At 43.1% G+C, this 19773-nt stretch overlaps 3 protein-coding genes across 4 annotated transcripts in view; 2 read left to right on the top strand and 1 right to left on the bottom strand.

Moving 5' to 3' along the window:
- Nucleotides 1-869: 869 nt before the first annotated feature.
- Nucleotides 870-3126, top strand: LOC310877971 (uncharacterized protein). 2 transcript variants are annotated; one of them, XM_083791991.1, is made up of 4 exons: nt 870-1429; nt 1600-1930; nt 2077-2252; nt 2654-3126. In XM_083791991.1, exons 1-4 carry the CDS (start codon nt 879-881, stop codon nt 2880-2882), a joined length of 1287 nt encoding a protein of 428 aa, XP_083648117.1. In that variant the 5' UTR covers nt 870-878; the 3' UTR covers nt 2883-3126. The 2 variants fall into 2 exon arrangements, with proteins under 2 accessions (XP_083648117.1, XP_083648118.1); XM_083791992.1 differs by having other exon boundaries at nt 2667-2886.
- A 2233-nt stretch (nt 3127-5359) lies between these two features.
- LOC310877372 (programmed cell death protein 10) lies at nt 5360-17245 on the bottom strand. The gene is made up of 8 exons (XM_083791200.1): nt 17124-17245; nt 16348-16563; nt 16027-16080; nt 10676-10793; nt 10300-10426; nt 9158-9236; nt 8787-8869; nt 5360-6404 (listed from the first exon to the last, which is right to left on the bottom strand). The coding sequence occupies exons 2-8, from the start codon at nt 16435-16437 to the stop codon at nt 6323-6325; spliced, it is 633 nt and encodes a 210-aa protein (XP_083647326.1). The 5' UTR covers nt 16438-16563; nt 17124-17245; the 3' UTR covers nt 5360-6322.
- A 1429-nt stretch (nt 17246-18674) lies between these two features.
- The window catches only part of LOC310878259 (inositol-3-phosphate synthase 1-A-like), a 250924-nt gene continuing 249825 nt past the window's right edge, over nt 18675-19773 (top strand). The window contains 2 exon segments of the mRNA XM_083792485.1: nt 18675-18813; nt 19215-19337. Of these exon segments, the coding sequence (XP_083648611.1) occupies nt 19224-19337 (114 nt within the window). The 5' untranslated portion in view covers nt 18675-18813; nt 19215-19223.

Genomic DNA, 19773 nt, shown 5'->3' on the forward strand with positions numbered 1-19773 from the left:
TAAACTTGTAGTCCAACTTGCATGGCAGTTAGACATCAACTTCTACCTCATGATACAATTTGACATGGAGTTGCTTTGTTTTCTCATTGTTGCAGACAGTTGTTTTCTGTATGTGGACTACCGATGGAAATTAGCATTCTTGCTCAATCCATTCCTCTGTCCCGTCCAAATAAACAAATAAATAATAGATTTCCATTTCCAAATGGGAAATGGGTTTTCCTTGAAGGCCTCTGATGTTGGTGGCAGAGAGCAGAGCTTTGGCATTTTAGATGTCGTTGTCTTTGCCATCTGGATTCCATGCCTTCATCCTAGCACCAGACAATGCGGACATTGAGGTACCATCATCAATGCGTATGTCGTGACAATTAGCTCATGCTGTGACTGTATTGGTGATGCATACGTTTGATCTACCATCAGGTTTGGGATCATTCTACGGCTGGATGAATAACAAATACCTAAAGTGGGGGTTTATCCTCTTCTTTGTAATTGTTAATGGCATCATCTTCATCATTGTGGCTGGCATGAGACCACCTGAGGTGGCTGGCATGAGGAGACCCCCTGAGGTGGCTGGCATGAGGAGACCCCCTGAGGTGGCTGGCATGAGGAGACCCCCTGAGGTGGCTGGCATGAGATCCCCTGAGGTGGCTGGCATGAGATCCCCTGAGGTGGCTGGCATGAGATCCCCTGAGGTGGCTGGCATCATGAGACCCCCTGAGGTGGCTGGCATGAGGAGACCCCCTGAGGTGGCTGGCATGAGATCCCCTGAGGTGGCTGGCATGAGGAGACCCCCTGAGGTGGCTGGCATGAGATCCCCTGAGGTGGCTGGCATGAGGAGACCCCCTGAGGTGGCTGGCATGAGATCCCCTGAGGTGGCTGGCATGAGACCCCCTGAGGTGGCTGGCATGAGATCCCCAAAGATGCACAGAGCCATCCTGGCCCCACAGCCGGCTCAAAACTTGTGCCCCTACCGGACCTCAACCCAAAACATCACCCCTCTCAACAACACCAAGCACCTGCTGGTTTCAGCCTATCTGGACAACAGGGTGAAAGATTGGGATTTGCGCATCATTGGAATATTCAGGAGAGATTCCATCCTGCCCCTTCATTGTTTTTTCTGCTGTAGGAGCTACTTCTCCATCCACAGCACTCTAGCTAGCATTGAACCACACACAGATCATTTTGGTTTTCCCTTTGTGACTACGGACGTCATGTGTCAGATTCCTGTTGGCTGTGATGCAACCCACGTCACCCTGTCGATTCACCCAGACAGCATGGAGGCACACCAGCAGATGTTTCTCCCCATAGGCAACCAGGAAAGTAGCGGGACAGAGGAGAGAAGGCCCCAGTTTAACTTCACAGTCTGCATATCAAACCTGTTCGGAGATTACAACAATGTGCTTCAGTTCACACAGGCCCTGGAGATGTATAGGTCAGCCCCTTTAAATTAATTATAATATATATATATATAATGGTGCATTTATGATTCTGTGTATGCCAAAACATAAGTCCTCTGAATGTTTACAGAATGGTGTCTTGTTTGTTTGGGTTGACTTAACACTCAACGATGACCTCCAAATGTTAAACCCACCTTTACCCCAGACTTCTTGGCGTGGACCGGGTGGTGGTCTACAAGACTAGCTGTGGTCCAGATCTTGACCGCTTGCTACACAGTTACAGCCAGGAGGGCTTAGTAGAGATGGTTCCCTGGCCCATAGACAAGCACCTCCAGCCATCGCGAGGATGGAAATATACAGAGCATGGAGGGGACCTGCACTACTTTGGACAGCTGACCACACTCAACGAGTGTATATACAGATACATGGACCGCTCTCGCTATATCTTGTTGAATGACATAGATGAGATTATAGTACCATACAATCAACGCAGCCTAATGCCTCTGATGAACGAGCTACAACAGCAGCATCCAAAGGTAGGATTTTCTGTGGATTGGTGCATGTGACCATGTGTCTTGTGAATACTGTATTTGTCTATATTTTGGTATTCTTTTGGTATTCATTTATATGCATTCTTAATGTTGTATTTCTGTACTTATCCAATACCCCATCCATCCTCTAGGCAGGGGTGTTCCTCATTGAGAATCACATCTTTCCAAAGCATCACTTTGAGCCCAGTGCGAAGTTCCATATGCCCCAGTGGGAAGGGGTGCCAGGAGTAAATATTCTGGAGCACATCTATAGAGAAGAGCCAAACCGAAACATTAGCCACCCCTACAAGATGATAGTTCAGCCAAGGTAGGGCCTAATCTTTAATAATTTGGTGAGCCTTAAACGTGACACAGTTAGTTCTAAAGTTCTACAATAAGACTATTCCAAGTCAATAAATGATGGTGACATACTAATCCACCTATCTGCAAATACATATAATTCCATGAAATTCTAAAAAGGATGTAATGCCAATACGTATGAGAATAGATTCAAATTAAAATCTGACATTAACCATTCAGTCTGTAGCCATTTTAACACTTAATTCGAATTGACAAGAAGAACACAGAGCCCTGTCAGAAATTAATTTAAACGCAGTGGTATATAACCCTTAGCAGAAAATGACTAGCAGTATCAGATGTGGTAACTGTCTGTGTGTGTGTGTGTGTGTGTGTGTGTGTGTGTGTGTGTGTGTGTCACGCGCATCACAGGATGGTGGAGCAGACGTCCGTGCACTCTGTGCTCAAGAACTTTGGGAATACATTTAAGGTCCCTCCTGATGTGTGTCGCATCGTTCATGTTCGGGTTGCTCTACAAAGCAGGTTGACCAAAGAGCAGCTGCACGTTGACTCACGGCTGTGGGACTTCCACGATAAGCTGATCCCTAATGTAGACAAGGCTCTCAGGGAAATAGGGATGCTGAGGATAAATGGGAGATGATGGACCATGGACACAGCTGTACAGACTGACACATACAGCAAGGGATGAACTTAAATAAAGTCCAGTGGCAGGTTGCAGAGGAATATATTTAACCAGTTATCTGAGTGAGTCCCCTCCCTCAGTGGTGCTGATCGAAGTATGATTAAGCAAGACTTGAAGTTGCCTCTGTAAATACAGTCACATTCCTTCCACAACCTGTCTGTCAACATGTACTGTACTTGGTATGACAATACAAATGACATCTGAATGAGGTAAAAAGTACCAGTATGTGATAATAAGCTTGGGGCCAGGAACATACACAAGTCAATTTCTGATCAAAATAGAATACAACATTATGGTTGATTATGCCACACAGGAGAGATGCTATAGTGAAAGAACAAACCATGGACAGTTCATTGAAACGTATCTGGTCTCAGTTGACCCTTGTTCCTCCTTTTGAACTGAGAGAATGATGGGCCCTTATTCATCTAATTAATATTTACTTTGAACCATACCAAACAACATGACCTCTAATAAGACTATTGTTAAATGGTTATTTATTTAGTTGTAAGTTTCACAAAGAGGTCACACAACGGAGGAAGTCAACAGAGGTGAATTTATGATTTGGGGACAAAGTGGATTGGGCCTTTTCATGTTCATGCGTTTGCATCCCACTGCATGCTGTGCCATCACATCTCAATACTGTGTAAAAAATGTTGACAACACAAATTTAATATTATGCTTTAGTTTAGTGCAGCGGTTCTCAAACTTTTTGGGCCTCGCACCCCATGTTACCTCCCGACCTCACTGACACCCCCCCCCCCCCCCCACATGGAAATAAAAATTGCATAAGCTATATAGACATATATTTCCTATATATCCACATATATGAACCTGAATGACATATATGCAGCATAGGCTATATTCTTCATATGCATGTCATATATTGGCATATGTTAATATATTTAAAATAAAACCATAGCACCTTTTCATGCCACGCACCCCCTATAAGGCACTGACGCACCACAAGGGAAAGGGGTGCACCAGTTTGGGAACCACTGGTTTAGTGGATCGTCCCTCTCCCTTTGATGTCATACGTCAGTAACCTTTTGATTTATTTAATTATGCATGTGTGAAAGTTCTCTCACATTTAGTACCATAGAAGTAAGCTTTTATAATAGGGGGATCAATGACATATCAGACAAGTATCACTCCGCACATAATCATTTCATGTTGTAGAACTTGCGATAGTGGGAATTAAAACAATGGTCAATCACTTACCTGATTGACAATCACTTACCTGATTGACCAACACCATGTTTAGAATATGGTTCTCTTGTTTTTCTAGCTTGTACCATGACATTCAACTGTGTATAATTCTCCAAAGCAAAAAGTCAGAACAAATACCTATTCTGAAACTTCTCTGCAGCTGCTCTACTGGTTTGGCTCCATTACTTCAAAAGAATCACACATGTTGGTCCTATAGTGAAGTTCAACTCATTTATTTATCAGAAAGTAATGTGCACCAGCCAAATACAGCGGCACAAACATTAAGCAAAGCTTTGCTCATCAGTGAAGCAGACGATGAAATTACTTATGGTATTTCTTTCTTAAATTGACTACAAAAGCCCAGGCCGTAGCGTAACGGTCTGGGCACCGGACTGGTGATCCAGTCGCGGTGTGCCGCGGGTTCGACTCCCGGACCCGACACGGCCTTTACCGCATGTCATCCCCCCATCTCTCTCCCGTTTCCTGTCAGCCTACTTTCTATCCCTTAAAAAAAAAATCAATAAAGGCGTAAGCCGCAAAAAAATATCTTAAAAAAAAAAGAAAATTGACTACAAAAAACGGTAGAATTCAGTATATTTCTCCCCCAAAATAAAATATCTGGATTGGAGCTTTGGAAATTGAATTTATAAATGAAGTAATCATTCACTTCCTAGCTGCAGGAAACATGAGGTATGCCTCTAGCTTTATTTTCCTGTGGCAATGTTATGCCACACAAAAGGTTTTTTTTTGTTTCTTGTATGTCCTGTACAACTAAATTTCAGCTGACAGCAACAGGGAATATACTGACCCAGTTAGGAAACATCTGTCTGTAAGGAAGTCCCTACATTTTGTTTTTGTCAGCTCATAATGATGCAGTAGCCAAGGGCACACAGAAAATCAGCAGTTTCACATCCTGAAACTTGAACATTAAGGCAGGGCATATATACACACTATCTCTTATTGCCACCTTTTCACTAATTAATAAGAAATCAAGTTGGTATGGCTGGAAAACACTCAATATCCAAGTTGAACAAATTATTCAAAACAAATTAGTCCTACAGTTATCCAGTTTTCCCCTGAGACAAGTGTTACGGAATATTGCATTTCCAATTTGTTAAAAACCCATAGGCCTTTATTCTCATTTCTCTACAATCCATTTCTTTCACTCCCTTTTATACAGTACTGACACTCACACCCCATATCCATCCCACACATCGGACTCGGACACATTTAGAGAAAACATAATCATTTGGAAACTATTTATTGAACATTTGCAACCAGATATCAGTTAAATACAGGACTTTCATTTCTCTCTCCCCAAACAGCAGGGACTGACTCCATCTAGTTGCACGCTCTGAGAGGAGGGAATGTTTTAGCCAATTTATACTTTGCCACAAAAACCTTTTCAACGATTGTCACTCAACAGACAAATTCTCAACTGATAAAAAGAGTTGTTATCGAGCGACACTTGACAAAAAATTGTCGTGTGAAAGTATAAATGAGCCTTTAGAGTAAGGCGCACTCTGTGCTGGAAGTCTTTTGGCTGTCTTCTGATAAAGAGAAAAGAAATCAGGGTGCCGCATCTCAAATGTCCTGATGTTGCTTCCTCTCCTCTTCCCTCCTTCACCTGCAATGCCATGGTTAACAGACAAAAGCTTATCTAAGGGAGCATTGTGTCTATTGCTTTTTTTTCCTGCCCTGCATTACGACAGAAATATTTTTTTAAAGCAGGTGAAGAGGAAGCCAACTTAAGTCTACCGAGATGCGTCCATGGTGAAAGCGGCAGTCTCAGATGTGAAACGATTGAAAAGTTAAAAGTAAAATGATCAACATGTATATATTAGAAAAATGGCAATTGTTTTATAATAAACACCTCGCCTCACCTACTCCAAAGAAGACCAGGGTTATAAATTAAAACGGTCCAAATAAAAATCAATCAGCGAGACTTTGGGCCAATTCACTTCCATTTCAAGACTGGAAAAATCCTCATCGAACAAAAAACCCCCAAAGCCCAAATGGCACTTTTCAGTCTCTTGAATTGGAATCTAGACTCTGAATTGAATGGGAATCGACCCCAACCCTAAAATCAACTCTCTCTAATTTACATATATGGGTCAGGCGCTCTTCAACCATTCACCATTCTAGAAGTTGCTCCCCAGATGGTGGAAATATGGAGTTATGATCTCCGAGGGCTAGGCCACAGTTTTGAAGGTCTGCAGTATGAGGTTGGTTTGATGGATGAGCCGGTTTGCACTGATGAAGACATTTATCGCCCTGGACAAACAAAGAAAATAATTACTTATCGTACCTCAGACAAACCTAGACTGTTGAAACATTTCCTTTAGAACCATTTAGCCCAGGGGTGTTCAAACTTTTTTCAAAGGGGGCCATATTAGAAAATATTTAAACACCAAGGGCCAACTACATCTCCTGACATAATGTACCATCGGACTATAACAAAGTCACATACGGTACATATGCATCACATTTAAACAATTCTATTTAACCATCATCAATATTTAATTAAATTTATCTTGTTGAAATATATCTTGCTTGTTCTTTTTTATAATGACTTGTGCTGCCCAAACACTGTGCTTGCTTTCTCTCTCTCTCTCTCTCTCTCTCTGCGAGAGAGCATGGTCGAGTGACTATCAGTTTCTATTGAGACTGAGATGCGCCGATTATAATGATTACTTAACTCCTTTAAAATATGTAGGCCTATTTCCACAATCGTATATTCTATTTAAACTTTCTGCATTTGGGACACTAGTGTTTTCATATAGGCCGCTACATTTATTGCCGAGTCTGACATGAGAGATCACCTCGACTCTATATTTAACGTGGAACTGCTTGCATGTATGGACATCTGACAGGAGGCCACTTTGCCTGTCTGTGCTGTGCTTAACACTGCAGGGACTTTAATCTTAAGTTTAAATATAAAATCTTCTAAATTAAACAAGCATGTTTATTTCACCAGCATCTATTAAACTTTAGCTATAATCAGCATATTTTAAATATGTTTTAAGGTGATTGTATCATCTGTGACATTACATTATGTATTGGGCTTTTCCCCAAATTGCTTGTAACGGCAGCTTCCAACACATAAGTGAGAGAGAGAAGGGGGGAGAGAGAGAGTGTGTTTCTCTTCATCTCTTTAAATAGCTATATATATACTGCGAAATTAAACAAAGATTTCATGATTCATATGTTGCGCATAATGTGGCACCCCTTTCCAAAATAATAGACATACACGCTATTAACACACTGCACCATGGCTGTCGGGACTCAGCAAAATGCATCAGCAAAATGAAGACAACGCATAGTTAAATTAGCCGAATGGGCTATCACAGGATGATCAGATGATCTTAAGAAATATATAAAAAAATATGGCAAGTTGACTGAAGTTCTAGATGATGCTGTGTTCCCCGGGGTGGGGGGACATGTGCGCATGCACTGCACTCCTGTTCAAGCTAAGTGCGACCCAAAATTTCGATGGGAAACCCAGCCAATGTCAATTGTCAGGTGTGTGCTGTGAACAAAAAGTGTAACTGAGCCTTTTTTTCAGCCATATGTCACATTACCAAAATTTGTAAGCAGACGAGCATGGTAAAAACAAAAAAATTATAATACAAGGAACACTGACTCTGGGAAATGCCGTGCAGGGTTGCATGGGCTGTTCATAATACAATTCAGGTATGAAGCTGCGAGCCGTATACAATTCATCCCAGGGCCGCCCGCATTTGGCCTGTGGACCGCGCTTTGGACACCCCTGAGCCACTCTCTCTCAAGGACACTTTGACACGAAACCAGGTGCAGTCAGGGATAGAACTGGGGAATCCCCTGCCCACTCTATAAGCCAGTGCTCCCCCTTACACAGTGTCAGTGTGTATATATATATATATATGAAAAAAATGTCAATAAATACATTGTTTAAAATAATAAATAAATAGCAGGAAGCATCATACCAGAGTATAACACTTACAGCGCTAGCATTTATTGACAAATTATATTATTCACACCAGCATTTTTCCCAGTTGAGCTCTTAAAAGCCACATTTCCAGACTTCCGAAACTGATCATAAACTAGGAAGTTGGACGATGCGTGTTTAGGTCCTGTGTATCAGACGGAGCTAACCCAGAGCAGTGGAGGGCTTCACATCGTCGGCTCTGTGCTGTCAAATAAACCTTGTTTTGACCAAAAATGCCATCTGGGACAAGGAATAGGAGATACAGGCGATTGAAAGGACTGAGGCAGATTTAAAAAAAAAAGCCCTCTACATCCTGCAGCAGCATCAAAGTTTTTTTTATTTTTGAATACTGTACTGTACTGAACCCCAAGAGGGGTTCCCGTCCAGAAGGGTTAGAACACCAAAAGGGGTTCCCGCCCAGAATGGGCTAGAATGAATAAACAAACAGGGCGCTGCTGTAAATATCAACAAAAGCCACTGACAGACATTCAGACAAGAAGAATGATAACTGGCTTTACGGACTGAACCATTTCCCTGGCGGCATGGAGCATAGCTTATCAAAACAGAAGCAGAAAGATGTTTGTTTAGTAAATCATTTTCTGCAGTAACAACGTGTGAATGATAAGGCACTGTAGAGGTGAAACGAAGATTAAACTCTGCCACAGAGAAAACGACAGGGATCTACTCACTTTCCGTCTTTGAAGTACGTTTTAAGGGTGTCACTGAAGCTTTTGGAGTATTTCACAAACTCCTTTTTCTGGTGTTCTAAGGCCTGTGTGTGCAGGCAACAAAATACTGGGTTAACATTTAGAGACAAAGCATGCAATGGGTGTTCATATGCACTGGCGCTTGGCCTTGTACATGCGGGGCGAGTGGGGGGAGCGATAGAAACTTCTAATTGTTTCCCTTTGACGTTAATATCTTTCATGTTCATGCAACATATATATATTATGATAATGATGAAAATTTTAATCAGTTCATTATGAGACTATGTAGGACCGCCACAGTCTAGGTAATTAATGGAAAACACTGTTACAGTATGTGTTTGTGTGTTACTCACTCTGCGATTCTGGTACTGATATTTCTTAAACACATTGTTGACTGTATCCAAGAGCTCCTTTATCGCACTGGCTATGTCTCTGCAGAAAAAGCACAACACCAATCAGAGACAGTACCATTGACTTCAAATAAAATATATAAATGGTCTGGTTATTAACAAACATTCACTCGTCCTCTCACACAGTTTGTACTGGAGGTATTACCCTTCAGCACATACCCAGCTTTTATTTTTGATGGCCTCGGCAAGTCCCATGGCCTTGCCGAGGGCAGGAGCCCATCTCCTCAAGATTGCTTTATTTGTCTTTTGTTTTTCCAACTGCAAGCAGCCTTCTGTAGCATGTGGCAGCTCAATGTACAAGTACACCTCCTGGACATGACACTAGTATGTCGCAGGTCTTGTGTTCTTTTTGTCTTTTGTATGAAAAAATCTATCTATCCACCTGGCACCTATCCATCAATCATGTGACAAAAGAACACAAGAATGAGTGGGCTGTAGATCCCATAGCCTGGACAAACTGTCACACCGTGATATGATACATAGTTTAGCGGCAAACATTGTTGTGTAATGCTCTGGTCACCGATTAAGAGTCTGCTTAGTTCTGACTCATTTTGGTATTTGAATGTTTCTATATTACTTGCAGTTCCCCAGTACAGATGATCATTGATCAGCTATGTTTACCTTTCATGATAAACACCCAAAACCCAAAATCCGTACATATTACACTACTACTGTTTTGGCAGCGACGGAGGTGTTTGGGTAAGATCGGGTTGACATTATTTACGATTCTGTGCTATTGGGTTCCAACTCGGATGGAGCTGAGTCGGCTCAATCAAACTTTGCAATGTTCACCACGGCAACTCGCTCGCTTTTAGCTCTCTCGTGGCTCATGTTCGCTTGAGACAGCACCCCTCCGTCGCGGTCTATGTAAAGGATTTCAGTGTAATATGTATGTATTTTGGGATGTTCTAGTAGTGTATGTACGGAAAATTGCCAATGATCTGTGTTATTTCACCATGGTTGGATGAGACAGAGTTGTCATAGCACACGTATCAGTACAGATTAACCTTTGGAGATGAATTCGGTTTTTATTTTATGTCACCACTATCACTATCATCATTACCACTGCTAGTGTTCATACTCACTTGATGGTCTGTAGGAAGCGTACTCTGTCATTGATCTCGTCAGGGATCTTGCTGAGAATGTGTTTAAGAGCTCTGGCCTTCTCATTCAGGTCCTGGAACTCCTGCTCAGGCCGGTCGATCATGAACTCTGTGAGATTGCAGATGCAGACAACCCAAGTGTTTAGTCTGCATTTCCTGAACCCAGATCATTCAGATAGAATGCAGGTGTAGAGAAACTGTCAACCAACCAAGTTTGAGGGAAAATACTGTATATGTTGTTGCAGAGTTGCAGATAAAAGAAGATACAGAAGCAGGCACAATTACTGATGTGCAAACTGCCTGGCCACATGCACACACACACACACACACACACACACACACACACACACACACACACCTTCCACGTCATCGGCTGCCATGCGGAGTAGTGATTCAGTGAAGTTGATTTGGACATTCTTCTTCTCCAGAATCTTAATGATGATGTCTTGAGTCAAACCAGGGTTCTCCCTCTCCGCCTGGCAAAGTCCACACACATGTTCACCATTTAACGATCCCATTTTCTAACTAAATAAATCTTTATGCATTTAGCTAATTTAATTATTATTGTTTCTATATTCGATTAACACTTTCCCTCCCATTAATGAGTTAATTGATGTAGAACAGCTTCCCTCCCATTAACGAGTTACACGAGTTATGTTTTCATTGTTAAATTCGCACCGGAAAAACTTCGGGTTACTTCAGTAACCTCAGTTGTATAAGTGACTCGAAGAAGAGAGTCATATGGGGTGCCGCCACCTGGTGGCGCAAAAGCACAGAAACTCTGCATGTACTCATGAACAATTCCATTGGATCGTGAAAGTGTCGCTCACAGTGACATCCCCAACCCCACCCACTCGGTATAAAACCGGGGGTTGGTCCCGTGAGCGTCATTCCTATCAATCTACCTTTCTGCCGCTGACAAAGCAGAAGGGCGTCTTAATGACTCTTCTTCGAGTCACTTATACAACTGAGGTTACTGAAGTAACCCGAAGTTGTCTTAATTCCTCTCTCGAAGAGAGTCATATGGGGATCATAACACTCCCGTATGATCACACCGGCTGATAGGACCGATCCACAGTCCACCTATCAAGAGACACACTCACGTCACCCTCAGGCGTGGCACGTGTATACTCCCGTAAGGAGGACAATTAAAGGCTACCTAGGTCCCTGACCAGTTAGAACAAAGCCGATAGCGGGACAGACCAATCTGTCCGACTGCTATCAATCCCTACTAAGGAGCCGACAGCAAGCTGCCTTATGTGCCCGTGAAACGGGCTCGATGGCTAACCTTCTCATAGAGCCATTCCAGGGAATGCTTATGTGAACATGGGGGCACTATGTACTGTCAATCATTGCGCTACTGCACCCAGGACCGCCTGGGCTAAGTCCCTGGGTGCCACGACGAACAAACGACAAACTTGCCGCTGCGCACACATCCTGGATGGGGACGCCCCGTGCCAAGGCCCAGGATGCCGCCATGCCCCTCGTGGAGTGAGCTTTTAACCCTTCAGGGAGCTCCACCCCACTACTGGTGTAAGCCAGTTGTATAGCTTCCACAATCCACTGTGAAAGCCTCACCTTTGTTAGAGGCTTCCCCTGCCACCTGGCATGGGAGGCCCAAGAGACAAAGAGTTGATCTCCCTGTCTGAAGGGAGCTGTCCTGTCCCTGTACAGTCTGATCGCCCTGACTGAACAGAGACAGTGTAGCCGCCTGTCCTCTTCTGAGGCAAAAGGCGGTGGGTGGAACGCCATAAGCTCCACCGGGTCACGACCAGCAGGAAAGGCCTCTGGCTTGAAAGACAAGTTCGGCCTAACCGTGACCTTAGTGTTGTTACCACTAAACCTCATGCAGCTCTCATTGACTGAGAGTGCGTGGATGTCACTAGCATGCTTCGCAGTCGTCAGTGCGACCAGCAGCGTGGTCTTCAGCGAGAGAAACTTCAAATCCACTGTCTCCAGTGGTTCGAATGGCTCCTTCGTAAGCGCATACAATACCACCGTCAGATCCCAGGCTGGGACCAGGGATCTGGCAACCGGTCTAAGGTGTAGGACACCCTTCATGAACTGACGGATCAGCGGTTCTCACTCACCGGTCCGTTGTTCACACCTAAGTGGGAGGCGGATATCGCCGCCGGGTTGACCTTAACCGAGGACAAGCCTAGACCTCTGTCTCCGCTCGTAACGGTTCTTACCCGCGGAGAATGCTAGTAGCCGGCGCCGTTCGGCTGGACGGCAAGCTAGCGTCGTAACCCGGCTACGGTGGTTGCTTGTTGTTGTCGGTGGGGACGCTAAAATCAACGCCTAGCGGCTGAGGATTAGCTATAACAAGCGAAACAGCGTTGCAGCCTGCTGCTTATGATGTTGTGTTGCAGCCTGTCGTAGCATGACTGTTGTGGAAGTTACGAAACGTAACTTACGTAACTTACGCTCGTAACGGAGCTTACCCGTGGAGAATGCTAGTAGCTGGCGCCGTTCGGCTGGACGGCAAGCTAGTGTTGCAACCCGGCTACGGTGGTTGCTTGTTGTTGTCTGTGGGGACGCTAAAATCAACGCCTAGCGGCTGAGGATTATCTAGAACAAGCGAAAACAGCGTCGCAGCCTGCTGCTTATGAAGGGCCTGCTGTAGTATGACTGTAGTAGCCGGGCCGCGGTGGTTGGAAGATAGCGATAGTGACGCTAAATCAACGCCTAACGGCTGAAGATAGCTCGGAAGTTAGCTGTGTAGTTAGCGAGGCTGTAGCTAGTTAGCTCGACGCCGGTAGGCTGAAGGCTAACAGCGGGACGTAGCGTGTAGCTACGGGCCGTGGGTCTAGCTAGTAGCTGGTTAGCACCGTGCCGGTAGGCCGAGGGCTAACGTAGCTAGAGTATAGCTACGCAGGTAGCGTAGACGAAGGGGAAAGGTTGCCTGACGGCTACGCTTTAAGCAGCGGACTCGCTAATGAGGGAAGCTGAAAGCTAGTAGCACTAGGGAGGCTAAGCTAGCAGGGCGAGCAGCAACCCTGAACGTGGCAGCTAACTGTAGACCAAGCGAAGCAGTAAGCTAGCTGAGTGCTAAGGCGCAAAGCTAGTAGAAGAGAAGGACTAAACGACAAGCCGCGTGACTGCACACTTGTGTTTTATTGTCCGTGTAAAGGACTTACTGCTGGAGAGAACTTTTCTGCAACGTTCGTGAGTGAAAAACGAACAAATTTCCAGGTACAAGTATGAGAAACTCGTCCGTTCTAGGGAAAACAGTTTCAACAGCCGGTGGTGAATTCTTTGTCAGAGTGATGTGGCATCTGCGGCAGAAAGGTAGAGGAATGACGCTCACGGGACCAACCCCCGGTTTTATACCGAGTGGGTGGGGTTGGGGATGTCACCGTGAGAGACACTTTCACAATCCAATGGAATTGTTCGTGAGTACATGCAGAGTTTCTGTGCTTTTGCGCCACCAGGTGGCGGCACCCCATATGACTCTCTTCGAGAGAGGAACTTAAGACAACAATAGTCGCACTGACTTGCTAAGGCTTCTGGGAAATTGAGGCACAATGCAATCCAATGGCAATGGCGGCGCGCAATGGGTGGCTCTGTCCTACACTCTTTGTTATTGATCGGCAGTTTGGATTATTTTTCAACACGACGACAAAGGATCACACCATTTTAAGGCAGATTTTCGGAACGTTTCGGCGGGGTGGTTCTTCAAAAGGTTAGTGAAAAACTAGGCAGTCAAATGGGGATTGCGATGTTTTTATCCCGCAGTCAAACTGTTAAGCTAGGCCATTAAATTAAGACCATGAAATTATTATCAAAATATTATCCAAACACAAACATCTTGAAAATATAAAACTTTTCATTTTAAAATATGAAACAAATAAATATTTACCACTAAACCTCATTAGTAAAATTGTATTTGATTCCATTTCCGTCAATCGACTATTCAGTCTCAGACACACATTTCAAACATTAAAATGGGGGACAAATTCCTTAATCAAACAGTAAAACAGAAGCTGGAATACAGTGAACACAAATTGAGATTGAGACAATAAAAAAGTTAAAAACATTGAAGAAAAGTCATTCAATTGAACAAGAGTTAAGGATTTAAGGGCTTCTGGGTAAAAGGCAAGAATAAATCTGATTTGGCTTTGCTGAGATTCCACTGGGAGGCTGTTCCAGATTCTGGGTCCATAAGAGCTGAAAACAACCTCTCCATATATTTTTTTGTCTTGCTACAGCGGATATTGGATAACTTAATTTAAAATGGGAGTCAGCAGATCTGAGGTCTCTACCTGAAATATTTCTTCGCAGAATGTTACTGATTTATTCTGGAGCGAGGATGTCAAAAATAAAATAACGACAATTCTAAACACCTACAGCATTACACATTTAGGAAAGCCAGAGGGCAGTGTGCGCCCTAATACATTTTTCCTTCCTTACTTTTCATGAAAAATAGCTCATCTACAAAACACGTTTGGAGCCTGTAGATTGGCTATTTTTGCTACCTTTGTGCGAAAACATTTGGGCGGTGCCTAACCGCTCCATTATGTAGCAATGTATGCATGTCTGTCCCTGTGCCTGCCTGTCTCTGTGTTTGTATGTCCGAGCATGGAAAGCTGCAACGCGGGAAGGCCCCCTGGCCGCGTTCCTGGGGGTCTGGATGTTCCGGGGACCCCCACACAGTAACTGTCATTTCTCAACGGTTTCGGACGCAGGGCAGCTCGCCAGAACCGGGCTGCCCCCCTGGGCACGTTCCTGGGGGTCTGGATGTTGCGGGGACCCCCGTGGACCCCCACTTTACACAGGTGTGATTTTCTCCTTTTTGTTGTTAAAAGATTAAAGCACTATATTGTGATAGTAATCATTGTCATAGTGTTTGTTCAGTAACAGAGGTCTCTCAGCTCGTTAATAAACAGAAAATAAATGTTCAGGTAGGTGACAAACGTTCAACCAATCAGGAGAGAGTACCCTTTTATCAGCTTCATTATTTTGTGTTCCAGTTCCAATTTTGTCTGCTCATTTATTTGTCATCACTTCCAATTTCACTCGTTTAATCTGTCTGTATCCTGATTGAGTTCTCTATCCTGATTGGATAGAATTGGAATCCCAACCTGAAAATGCATGCTTTAATAAAGAGCTGGATAGACATGGGAGACTCCTGTTACTGAACAAACACTCTATAACTATGAATACTATCAGAATATTGAGCTATGTAACACTTATTTTAACCTAAGAAAAGCACTTCACAGTTAAAATATGGAGATAAGAGTTTTCTGCCCAACAGCAATGATATAAAAAGGTTATGATGTGGCATTACAATTCTGCAGTGTAGATATTTTAAAGGGGAATTTTGTCCAAATTCGACTTGGACCTAATTAGTAATTTTCCTGTCTTTTTCAAACAGCAATTGTATCAGACAAAATCTAGTGAAATGCAGTTTAGAGTGCCAACCATCTTGCAAAACAAGGCAGTGTCTACAATGCATCGGTAAACCATATCTGCACATCTGGCACCAAAATTAACAATACCTCAAGGCTCAAGCAATACATCGGCTGTGATAGTTTCACGATTTCAAATGTCTGTCAAGCAACAGACAAGAGGAAAAATTAGGTTGATGCAACCGGTCTGATTCAAGCCAAAGTTAGAAATGTCTGAATGTGTGCAGTCGAAAATGTCAAACACATTACACGTGTGGTCGGATAACTAAAAGTCTAGGATGTCAGGCAGAAGTCCTACCTTAATGAATGCTGCTCTAAGCGTCTGAGCTGCTGACAAGTTGATCCTTTCCAGCTGAAAAACAAACAGGACACACACACACACACACACAGAGTAAAGACTGAGCAACCTGTCCATACATACTGTCACTTTACTGCGTACACAAAAGCAAACCACACTCAAGCATTTAAGTCTTGTCACAATCTACATTAATACCGGAGGTCCTGCAACTGCTTCTAATGAATATGAACCACATAAATTAAGTAGTCGCAATAAACGCAATCACAGACAATTTTAGAAGTGTCCTGGACGGAGTATCCAGACGTAAAAACAAATCTCTACCTCATTGAATACTGGGTACATCACAGCGTAGAGCGTCATGGATACCATGGAGCTTGTCTCCGCTTCATTCTTCATCTCCTCCATTGTCATCCTCCAGGGAGGAGCGGCTTGGCAGTGAAAAAGTGCAGGGGAGGCAGACAGCAACTCTCACACACACTCACACATGCACTCGCCCACACACACTCACACACTCTGTAAACTCCAGAGTGATGATGGCTGGGGAAATGATGAGAGACCAGAACGGGATAGTCAGCTGTCTTTCTCAGATTTCACTCACTTCACCTACAGTAAGCTAAGACATGGCGTTTCTCGTCATCCCTGCTTTGAATAAGCTATTTATCTAGTCATATGATTGAACCATTCTGCTGTGAACTTCGTGACCACGGTTGCTGAGACATTGGAAAGCGCAGGCAAAACTGACTCGAATGCAGTCAGTGGAAGTCAACAGTTTGCATACGTTGCCTACTTCTTGCCTCAGTCCCTGCTAGCAAAGTAGCCGGTGAAATGCCAAATGCATTGTTTATGACAACATGGCACAACAATGTTATAACGTCAACATGATTAGGTTGGGTAACATTTATATCGACATAACCCAAATCACGTAAAGGTCCAATAGAGGCCTATGGCTGCTACCAGTTGTTAGCATAGCTTACATGCTAACTAACGTTGAAGGTACTAGGTTTATATTTACTGTTCACGTAAAACATAATCAGCAAACGGTTTTGTGCCGATTCTGTCACTCTAGCAACACGTGACAAATATCCAGCTACATCTACCTTTGGTGTGACTTGTTAAATTGCAGGGTTACGCCGTCGATCGTCTTTTAGCTGCTGTGTTTTCTTTACAATTGAAGGCGGAAGTTTTTCAGCACTAGCCTAGGCGACAGCTTCCGTTCATGACGCAACGATTCTCCGTCCAATCAACGGGTTAGCAAAGAGGCAGGCCTTTACGTAATCTCTCAAAACCAGATGAAGGGCAAAGCGACCACTGGGGACATGTAACTTTACTTTCCTCTTCTACCCCTGCACAAGTGCTGACATTTCTAATAGAGCCTTAAAAAAGTTAAATTGTATTACTCATACAGATTAGTCAAAATTACATTTAATTCACTCAAACAAGTTGCTACTTTAACAAACAAAACAGCTTCACTGTCAAATAGCCTACAATCAAATTATTATTATCCTTCCCAGAGTTTATTTCCGTGAACTGACGTTTGCTCAAATAGCCTACATGCGAACCTATAGGCAAGTTCTGGGCAGAAAAATAGTAATTTTTGCAACCATTTGTTTCACGATGACAAAATCTTAATATGTTGTGGTCTGACCATTTCCAAAACACTGGGCATTTGGCCTCTTCCTAACCCCCCACCGGGCCCTCACCTCACACCCCCATACCCCATCTTCCAAGCAGTAAATATCTGAAAGCCCCCCCCCCCCCCAGCACAAACAAACAGGCTCGACTCCATCCATATACTTTACCATGGGGTCAAGTGCCTTTGTGTCTCTGTTCAGAGGTATGTAGATGTATAGGCTACTCTTAGTTTGGGCTGTCTGTTAAGTCTGTTTACTGATGAGTCAGAAGATTAGAGACTCTGGTTGATGAAATAAAAATAAATAAAAAAGGATTCCTCTTAATTTAAATCTTAATATCAATTGTATGCAGAGTTTGGCCGAATTCATAATGTTACCGTTGTTGTAGCCTATACAAGAAAATATGGAGCCTTAAACTGCCTAATGCAAGTCAAGTCAGGTTTACAGAACTAAAACAATTTGAAGTTCTTTGTTCTTGACATGTTTTCCTTTGGTAGAAAGTTGAAACATATCATCTGTCTCCAATTAATTAATTTGTCCCCAAAGTAGGTTATTTTCACCAACTTTGATGTGCAATCCCAATTTGTCATATTTGGCAATGTGAGCTCTTTAAATATATCATCACTTGAAGTCGAAGCACTATGGCTTAATTGGTTAGAGCCATTAGGCCTATTAACTTTGAAATGAAAACCCAATTAATATGTTCTTCAAACTACTGGTAGGCTAGGCTTGAAGAAAAACAGAAAGTCTTTCTAGCCTTGTAGATGTTTTAACGTTTTAGCATAGACTCGTTGTTGGAACGCGACGATCACTTTTGTGCAATGTAAAATATTTTGTTCCATAAATTTTGACTCCAGTCCGTTTTGGTTAAACAAACTCATTTGTCATACATGCATTGTTCTTGTTGGTTCATTCGTGGTTTGTTTTTAACGTGTTTATTTCGATGACTGCGTGCCTCTCTAAACGGTTAAGACACTCCTCTCTCAGCCGCGGGCCAGGACGGAGTAGGAGGGTCAGCAGAAACATATTTTCTTTCTATTCCGATGCTGACGCCCAGGGGACGAACAATTGTACACTTTATGCCAGGTTGACCTGCGGATATTATCAGCTTTATTTAGAGAACTTGTGTATCTTGCTGCATTGGAAGAAAGCAAGGGTAAGCACATATTCTGGATTTGCAATTGTTTCTTGTGTAAACTTTTTGTTTTAACTGCATGGCTACTATTACCTCCCGGCGTAATTCTCATATGTAGGCCTAGGATATATAACAGTGCAGTACACTGTAGTAGGCCTATATTATATTCGCTAACCATCCTAATGCATTGCAAAGTTTTACATTTTTATCATGAAATTGAAATGTGTTAGCCGAGTGCATAGCATAGCCTACTTATAGTAGGCTACTTAGCCTACGCTGTGACTATTAACGTGTGGAAGCTGGCTTTTTTCTTTTTAACGAGATTGGGGAAATTAAATCAACAAATAATTGTTATAGCAGGTTTTTCTGCAGTGCATGCGGTGGGTTGACCTGTTTTTAAATCTTCTTTGATCTCTTTGCAGACTGCGGCCATGTCAGAGAACATTCACATCAACAGTTCTAATGTCAGGTACACCGATACACTCATTGAAGCTCAGTACTCCTACCATACTACAGCGGTACACAGAGATGGGAACAAAATCACAGTAAGTCACATTTTCTGTCAGTGTGGGCATGCATCACATAGGCTTGTATAGGGTTGCGAACCTGAAATGCTAATAAGGGACACCCTTATCCAAGAAAAACAAGGGAAACACAGAAAAATATAAAATTGTATATTATTTTTACTACTTGAAGCCCAGCATCCATATTAACATTAGCCAAAAATTGCAGATCGGTTGCTTTGCGATTGATATAGGTCTATGTCTACACCAAGACTCCTCCTTGCCAAAAATAACGATCTACTGTAGAAGTTGTGTGCTATAGATCGGCTACTTTGGACAAGACAAGATATTTGGTGTAGAGTAGCCTATAGAAAAAGCTGTCCAAGGTTCTCAAACATATATGGCTCCCGGTAAATAACCTTTTCATCCACCTGTCTCTAAATTGTTCCAAACCTTGAACTTGAGAGAATATCAATTT

Source organism: Protomyctophum parallelum (assembly GCF_964188405.1).
Source record: "Protomyctophum parallelum genome assembly, chromosome: 20".
NCBI classification, from domain to species: domain Eukaryota; kingdom Metazoa; phylum Chordata; class Actinopteri; order Myctophiformes; family Myctophidae; genus Protomyctophum; species Protomyctophum parallelum.